Source organism: Morus notabilis, unplaced genomic scaffold, assembly GCF_000414095.1.
Source record: "Morus notabilis unplaced genomic scaffold, ASM41409v2 Scaffold2813, whole genome shotgun sequence".
Lineage (NCBI taxonomy): Eukaryota > Viridiplantae > Streptophyta > Magnoliopsida > Rosales > Moraceae > Morus > Morus notabilis.
Genome location: NW_010362740.1, coordinates 12,210 through 20,763, shown reverse-complemented (window position 1 = coordinate 20,763; position 8,554 = coordinate 12,210). Strand labels below are relative to the sequence as shown.

Genomic DNA, 8,554 nt, shown 5'->3' with positions numbered 1-8,554 from the left:
CCCAATTTACCCAGGTAGTAGGGGTGGATGCAACAGTCCATCTAGTGCTCCCAAAACTCTTTTCTTTTTTCTTTTTTTTTTCCCCTAACCCAATATGATTTTATTTTATTTTTTTTTTTTTTTTGTAAACCTTTACCTTACCATTCTCAGATCCAAAAGAGAAGCCAAAATAAACCATATCCCAGATTAGAAAACCTAAGCCAAGATGTTAACGAGTATTCCAAATTTAAAAGCTAAAACATTCCTCAATGTTATTTCTATATTCACACTTATTCTCCATAAGGTAGATTATTATTTTGTTGATTTTTCCAAGTCATTTTCAGAAATCCAATTTCAAGTCATTCAAGAAACCAAGCCCAAAGTTCTCCGTCGTCTCCTAAATCCTTACTGCTCAAGAGCCAAGTTGAGCTCTCCTCCGAGGAAGAGGTGACTCCAAAATCACTAGTTGGAAAATTCCATGAAGAATCTTCCAGAAAGTTCTCTGACAATAAGTAACTCATTAAATCCAACGGCTGTGATTGATCATCTGTTGAGGAGGAGGAGTTTTGATCAGTTTGGATGCTTACATTGGAGTTGTCGACATTGGAATTAGTGCCAAGCATAACGTGATTCTCTTCTGCTATGATCATCTCCTGCTGATTAGAAGAAGAATTAGCTTCACAAGGCTTTTGATCATCATCTTGTGGGGTACTAGTACTAGTACTACTATATTTGTCCTTTTGACCGTTGAGAGGTTCATGTGTAACTGGATCAATTCCCATCTTAATAAGCTTTTTCTTGATGTGAGTATTCCAGTGATTCTTTATCTCATTGTCTGTTCTTCCCGGCAATTTCGCAGCAATTTTCGACCACCTACAACAAAAATACGAAAATGAGAGAGAGAGAGAAAAAAAAACATTAATAATCCTAAAGTTGTCCACAATTAATTAGAATTCAATGCAGACCAGTAAACACTGATTAAAAGCATAATGCTATGAGACAACAATAGTATGAGGAATCAATATCGTTTAATACCATATTGTTTAATACCATCATACACTAGTTAGTCTTATTAAAAGATAGAGACGAGTGAAATGATCACCTGTTGCCAAGATGGGCATGGAGGTCAATAACAAGTTGTTCTTCAGCTTCATTAAGGAGGCCTCGCTTCAAGTCGGGGCGGAGGTAATTAGTCCAGCGGAGGCGGCAGCTCTTGCCGCAGCGGCGGAGACCTGCGAGCTTGGGGACGGCCCGCCAGCAGCATTGGCCGTGAGTGAGGATGAAATTGACCAATTTCTTGTCTTCCTCAGCTGTCCAAGGCCCTTTCTTCACACCAAGTTTGTCACAACAAGGTTGCCTTCCCATCACTACCAGTCTATTGAGTATCACTAGTTTTGTTTTTGTTTTTGTTTTTTGTTTTAGCCACACAACACAACACTCCCAACAACCCCCAGTCCCAGTGTAGACCCAAAAGCTCCACGCACCCACCTTTATATACAAGTGCTCTTCATCCTTCATGTGGGGAAGAGGTTGAAATTATACCTACAGTAGTTGTCACACGCTTGTACTAATGGCCGAGTGTGACACTTTAAGACATGGGTTGTTTTTTTTTTTTTTTTTTTTTTTTTTAAGGTGGATTATCTCCCCCTTTTATCAAGTTACGTAGAAAAGACATTATATTCATAGAGTTTTTTTTTTTAGATCTGGCTTATTGATAGTGTCAAATTTTGACCTTTAAATCATATTAAAATCACATCAAATTAAAGAAGTATACATAACATATATTTCTTTATACAAATTTAACGGTTGAAAATAAAATACTATCAGTAGTTTTTTTTTTTTTTTTTAATACTATCAGAGAAGCTCCCTTACTCAGAACCTCAACTACATAGTGAACATACTATACTAATTTCCTTTCCTAATTACGAACGATGAAGTTTTAATGATCGTATAGGGTTAGTTAAGAGAGAAAGTTCAACCATTTTCTTTATAGATAATCTTACGTATTGAGGTAAGTCGTTGTTTATTTTTAGCATTGTTCTTCTTCTTCTTCTTCTACTTTTGTTTTTTTAATGGAAAACAAGAGTAAAATATTGTTTTTCCTATTAAAGCCTTTTTTCTACATAACATCGGTAACATAATATATAGTAACAAGACAATCGAACTTTGTGCCATTATTATTGTTGTTATTTTCTTCAAAGCAGCGGTGGAAGAACAGATAATCACTATTTATACCGGAACGAATGGTTATCTTGATTCATTAGAAATTGGACAGGTAAGGAAATTTCTCGTTGAGTTACGGACTTACTTAAAAACGAATAAACCTCAGTTCCAAGAAATCATATCTTCTACCAAGACATTTACTAAGGAAGCAGAAGCCCTTTTGAAAGAAGCTATTCAGGAACAGATGGAGCGTTTTCTCCTTCAAGAACAAGTATAAATTGATAACTTTAAATCTATATATTAGTTATTAAGTAATAAGTGTATATAAGAAGTGGATTTCATCTCTTATTCAAATCATTCAAAATATCTTTCTTGGCATAGACATAGAAATATAAAATATATATGGAAATAAATTGCGTCCAATAGGATTTGAACCTATACCAAAGGTTTAGAAGACCTCTGTCCTATCCATTAGACAATGGACGCTTTTCATTTCAATTTTCTTTATTTATTTTCCCATTTATTGTTCGGAAAAAAGGAATATGTGAAATACTTACAGGATGCATTAAGTCAATTCAATAATGCATTACATTAATTATATTCTATATATATATATATATATATATATATATATATTATTTTCTTCAACATATATCTCACTCTTACTTAAGCATTTCATCATCTATATCGTCAGCCCCACTACTCTACTCCAAACAAGCTAGAAATGGTAATGCTCACATGTAGTGTTCAATCTTCCCCACATCGATATCAATAGCCACACACAAAGCTTCATTCTATATGTTTTTAACTTCGAAGAAATCATTCTACTAAAAAGAAAAACTTCCAAGAAATCATTGCAATGACACTTCAATTTAATCTTCTTGCCTATCCTATCTATATGTTTTAAAAACCAAAGAGTTCAAAAAAAAAAAAAAATTCATTAAATAAGGATTTTTCTAGTTTTTTCCCCTCTTATTCTTCTGGCTAAAGTCCATGGCCACCAGCTCATACTTCACCTTTAGTGCATGGCCTAAATGATGGTTACACTAATCATACATATATTATATTGTTCTACTCATATATTTGGTAATTTATATACGGTGTGATCAAGTAGCTGCAATATATATATATATATATATCAAGAAACATTATATTGCCATTTAAGGCTAGCTCAAACAGTTAGTTGTGTGAGTGTGTACGTGTGTCCAATAGGATTCAAATCCCAATAGTTTCATTTCTAATTGTTCATTAAAATTGGAGTCATTTAGCTCCACACCTTATTTTTTTAAAAAAAATAGCTGCATTATATTAAGGAGTAGTACTCTAATGAAAGGCCATTTTTTTTTTCTGAAATATAATATTGTCATTTATGGCTAGTTCAAATAATTAACTGTGTGAGTGTGTACGTGTGTCCAACAGGATTCAAGTCCCAATAATTTCATTTCTAATACTGTTCGTTAAAATTGGAGTCATTTAGCTCCACACCGTATTAAAAAAAAAATAGCTGCATTATATTATGGAGTAGTAATCTAATCAAAGGCCATTGAATAAAAAAGCTAGCTAGCTAGCTAGTGACGGAATTATACATAACTTCGGGGTTCCCATGCACGATTTATGTTTACACTTTGTCAGCTCTTAAAATTAAGAAATGAATTCACGCAGCGGCCCCGTTCATTTCACCGATTCAAGTTTAGAATTTAAGTTTTGTTACAGTAAAAAGTTCTCAGAAACAGTCACATCTAACTTTTTTGCTACAGTAAAAAGCTCTCACATAAAATCACATCTCAACTCGAATTACAAACTCGAATCAGCGAAGTGAACGGGGTTGGAACAATTGGGATATATACTTCTGGAGTAAAGTTGAAACTAATACTTACCACTTAAGAAACAATTTTTTTATAAAAATTATACACAGTCATTATATTACATTACAGAGAATAGAATTAATTAACCTCAACTATGATGATCAATTAATGATGTAATGCGTGACATGCCTTATCGTCATTAAAGACAACATTTCCGAACACAAGAAACCCAAAATCAATTATAATTAGTCTTAAGTAATAATGTTTTTCATTGAAAATGCGTGTTAAATTGATTTAAAAGTTGTGTTATACTTGAACGGGGTGCGTTTGGTGGGGAGGGAGAGTAAGTAAATCAACTTTTAATTGACATTTGGAGTCATGGAGTGCAAAGCCAGCAACATCTTTTGCCATGCAATCTCCCCAATTTCAACATTTACACAATTACTTGCATTCTCGCGTGCAACAACTCGGATTAAGTGAGACCCACTTGGCCGACAAAGTTTCGTCTTAAGATCAAAAAAGTTAAAAGAAAAGAACATTTTCTTAAGTGGTTTTAATGTTTGGTTTCATTTGATTGGTGGAATGTAACGCTACATTGTTCAAATGCTTTTGATTTGAGCATGATTAGACGCTAACATGAATTTCAATGGATGTCTTTATCATCATGATATGTACTAAGAATATTAATGAAGCAAAGCTATTTCAAACAAATGTTTTGTTTTTTGTTTTTAATTTCGTTTTATCACTTTTTATGGTACTGATGAATTTAAAGTTATTATTCCAAATAATAAGTGAACGATGATTGATGTTGGACTAACTATTACAAATGAGTGTTTTCATTTACAACGAAAAATTATAAGTGCAAAATTAGCATTTATCCAATTTCTTAACCAATGGCGTCTTTGGAAGCATTATAGGAGAAAAGAAAAGGAAGAGGAAATGAGAAGCGATGGAGCATTAGAGTGAATGCCTTCTATTTTGCCTCTCTAAAATGTACAACAAAGTCAAATGCTTAAGGCACAAAATCCAAACTCCAATTAAAGCAAATTTAAAGCAAATTTGTTTTTTTTTTTTTTTTTTTTTTTTTCGAGAAATGCATTGGTAAGTATCATTATTATTTATTGAGAGAGCATTCCGTAAGAATTAGTTGTACTTTACCAGAGTTATATGTGTGTGTTCTTTTTTTCTTTGAAAGGTTAAAAAGTTATATTATCCTCTAAAATTACTTCTAATTCTATAGAGTATCAAAGAATTACAAAGAACTCATATTCCAAATCTCCAAATCTCCATCATGCGAAACTATAATAGAGTTACGCTAAACTACATATCTTGATTAATCGTAACACTAATTTAGTCATGCAATTTATAAGGGGTGATCTGTGAGTCCTGGTGCATGATGGGTTAATGATTTGCACTAGTAGTCATTGAGCCTATGAGCTCTTATTGTTTCAACACAAATAACCATTTTGAAGGTTTTTTTATTTATTTATATAAATGGCCCAAGTTTTATAAAATTATAAAAATGACATTTTTTATTAATTTATTGGTCAATCACTAATTGACGTGGCGGTTTATCAATAATTGACTTAGCGGTCAATCACTGATTGACTTTAGTTTATCACTGATTAAGTCGATGATTCTTCATTGTTAATCAATATCAATGAATAATTAACCCAAATCAATTAGAAATTAATCAATTTCAATCAACAAATTATAAGTTTTTTAATGATAAACTATTAATAAATTATAAGCGATCACTAATTGACTGTGGGTATCGACTCCTTTAAAAAACGGCCATTTTTGTAAAATAAAAAAAGTTTGACCATCCATGAAAAATTGTCGTAAAACATAGGTTATTTAGCTAATTTTTCTTAAATTAAAATTAAAGGTAAATTAGTCATTTTAGTGGCTGTTCAAGGTAGAGAAAAGATCAAAGTAGCGGAAATCTTAACACCTAATAAACTGTGATACAAATCGGAACCACATGTAGTGTGTAGCATGCCACCTAATTTTCTCTTAAAAATGTCTTCCTCCTTGTAACTTTTACCTCCTCCATATTTGTGGCTAAAAATGGGCTTAAAGAATCAAGATCCAACTAGATCCTAAAGTGGGCTGCATCTATTTGTGGGCCACAAGCAAGATCCAAAACAGGGCCCTCGTACTATATAGCGTCCCCATTTGCTTTTGTCCCATCTAACTAACCCGCGTAGAACTGGTAAACGTGGACAAACATGAAACATGGCGGTGAGTGTAAACTGTGGGCGTTTTGAACTCGGAACTCCATACGTTACTGCCGTACGTGCGTCGCACACCCATTAATGTTTGAATTTTATTAATTAATATTAAACGAACTAAAATAGTATCAACCACCCAGATACCAGTTTTGGTTTAGCGCGCTACCTGCTCGACGATTTGCCTCACAGAAAATCCCAAAAACCAAAAACGCCACCTTCAAGAGAAAAATGTGGATGCGCGTGGCTTCACTCTCTCCCCTGAGGCTGACTTCGTCCTCGAAATCTTCTCTTCTGACCCGGGTTTAGACATGTTTTGCTTTGCAAATTGCAATAAACTTTTTTCCTATGATTGTGAACTTGTGTACTAGATTAACCATTTTTGTGTTTTTTTGTTGCATCTCTTTTATTATGCTGAATATAGCAAGCTTGTACGTTCAGACTGTGGAAAACGTTTACCACAGAGACAGCCTCACAGGTACCACGTACAGCTGAATTTAAATGACGATTTTATTTGTTTATTTTCTGGGGAGATCGATCTGAAACTGTTTCTTGAGACCCATTTTATTTTATTTTATTTTTTTGCTTATTGTTGCCTCTAATTTAGTTTGGAAAATTATGGTCATGATTGAATGAAACTGATGTAGATTACGGGATGACTTCTTGATGTTCTCTTCTTCTTGTTTTGCAGACAGAACCATTCATTACTTTTGTCCTAGGTAAGAGTTTTACTTCATTATTAGAAATCTTCAATGTTCCTTTCTTGATTTGTTTATAAGTGTGTTTGTTCTATACTTTCTAGAAGTATCTATGGTTTCAGAGGATTGCATGTAGGATCACAATCTGAAATGTAGAATGAAAGCGATTCCTGAAAAATGCTTATGAAAAATAATGGATGTGAATGTGATGCTTTTGTGACGGGTCTCTTTGTAGCTACTGTTCACGTGATTATCTGATTCTCTCCTGCGCTGTTAGGTGGTCCTGGCAGCGGGAAAGGTACGCAATGTGCGAAGATCGTTGAGACCTTTGGATTCAAACATTTGAGTGCCGGAGATCTGCTCAGAAGGGAAATAGCTTCCAAGAGTGAATACGGGTAGCTATTAGATGCACCTTCTTGTTATTGATTTCATCTAATAGGAAAATCTTTCTTCTTTTTAAGCTATCTAAATATCAAAACTATGATTTCAGATCCATGATTCTAAATACTATCAGAGAAGGAAAAATTGTTCCCTCACAAGTCACAGTCAAATTGATTCAGAAAGAGATGGAATCAAGTGACAATAAAAAATTCCTTATTGATGGTTTCCCTCGAAGTGAGGAGAACCGCATGGCATTTGAAAAAATTGTAAGTTTTATTCTCTACTTTCTCTATATTTTGTTAAAGGTTAGCTTAAATTTTCATCTTTGATATTTGGAGTAGTATAGAAATACATGTGTATTTTTGCTGTCAACAGTAACTCTTATGTGGTTTTGGAACATTGAAGTGAAATTAACGGGATATAAAACAAAAAGGAAAAATATAACAGATCAGATGAAAATTCAAATTGGGAGATTTGAATATAACCATTTTCTTTCATTGCAGGTTGGGACAGAACCAAACGTGGTGCTTTTCTTTGAATGTCCTGAAGCAGAGATGGTGAAGCGGGTGCTAGATCGCAATGAGGTTCCTGTTTACTATATAGTTTTTGATTTTTCATACCATTTACGATTTTGTTTTCGGATGAATCAGATCATTTATAGTTCAGTTAGTAAAATATGATGCTTTATATTGCAGGGAAGGGTTGATGACAACATTGATACTATAAAAAAGCGCCTAAAAGTGTTTGAAGAATTAAATCTCCCTGTTATCAATTACTATTCAGAGAAAGGAAAAGTTTTTAAGGTATATATTCAAGGATTGAAATTAGATTCTCTATTTCGTCAGTGATGTTGGTGGTTTTGGCTTCAGAACTCCTCGCGTATCTGTTTAAGAGCGTATTTATTACAGGAGATCATTGATTCATGTCTTTAATCAGGGCTTTTATCTTTTGTTTTCATTTCACATACATTTTTCCAATATCACGAGTTTAGATCATTTTCATGTATCTTTGGTTCTCACTTGTTTATTACAAGATCATGAATGTAGCTGCCATTGTAATAGAAGCTTTTATGCGTGCAGATTAATGCAGTAGGAACCGTAGATGAAATATTTGAACAAGTTCTGCCAATTTTTGCGGCATGCGAGGTATTATTTTTGTATTTTTTTTTTTGTCAGTGTTTCCATATTTGGCTCTTATTCAAGCTAAAGAAGTTTTAATTAGTGTAATAATATTGATTTTGTGGAAACTTATCTTAATTTTGCAAGTTAGCGAGGTTTTTTTTTTTTTTTTTTTTTTT

The 8,554-nt window shown here is 33.3% G+C and overlaps 2 protein-coding genes and 1 non-coding gene across 4 annotated transcripts in view; 1 reads left to right on the top strand and 2 right to left on the bottom strand.

Annotated features, from left to right (window-relative positions):
* Window positions 1-338: 338 nt before the first annotated feature.
* On the bottom strand, window positions 339-1,356 carry LOC21384562 (protein ODORANT1). Its single transcript, XM_010102795.2, has 2 exons — window positions 1,082-1,356; window positions 339-852 (listed from the first exon to the last, which is right to left on the bottom strand). Exons 1-2 carry the CDS (start codon window positions 1,342-1,344, stop codon window positions 339-341), a joined length of 777 nt encoding a protein of 258 aa, XP_010101097.1. The 5' UTR covers window positions 1,345-1,356.
* Window positions 1,357-2,556: 1,200 nt separating this feature from the next.
* On the bottom strand, window positions 2,557-2,628 carry TRNAR-UCU. The gene has a single exon. It is a non-coding gene; the product is annotated as a tRNA-Arg (tRNA).
* Window positions 2,629-6,156: 3,528 nt separating this feature from the next.
* The window catches only part of LOC21384561 (UMP-CMP kinase), a 3,126-nt gene continuing 728 nt past the window's right edge, over window positions 6,157-8,554 (top strand). The window contains exons 1-9 of one of the 2 annotated variants that reach the window (XM_024168641.1): window positions 6,157-6,204; window positions 6,322-6,481; window positions 6,603-6,656; window positions 6,870-6,897; window positions 7,154-7,271; window positions 7,367-7,523; window positions 7,761-7,841; window positions 7,953-8,060; window positions 8,337-8,402. In XM_024168641.1, coding sequence (XP_024024409.1) covers window positions 6,179-6,204; window positions 6,322-6,481; window positions 6,603-6,656; window positions 6,870-6,897; window positions 7,154-7,271; window positions 7,367-7,523; window positions 7,761-7,841; window positions 7,953-8,060; window positions 8,337-8,402 — 798 coding nt within the window. In that variant the 5' untranslated portion in view covers window positions 6,157-6,178. Of the gene's footprint in view, window positions 6,205-6,224; window positions 6,243-6,321; window positions 6,482-6,602; window positions 6,657-6,869; window positions 6,898-7,153; window positions 7,272-7,366; window positions 7,524-7,760; window positions 7,842-7,952; window positions 8,061-8,336; window positions 8,403-8,554 lie in introns of those variants that run through there. The other variant, XM_024168642.1, reaches the window with a different exon arrangement.

Excerpts from the sequence above, each read along its gene's own strand:
- LOC21384562 (XM_010102795.2), bottom strand. The coding sequence starts at position 1,344 with ATGGGAAGGCAACCTTGTTGTGACAAACTTGGTGTGAAGAAAGGGCCT. Across the intron at positions 853-1,081 it reads CATGCCCATCTTGGCAACAG|GTGGTCGAAAATTGCTGCGA; the intron begins GTGATCATTTCA and ends TTTTTGTTGTAG.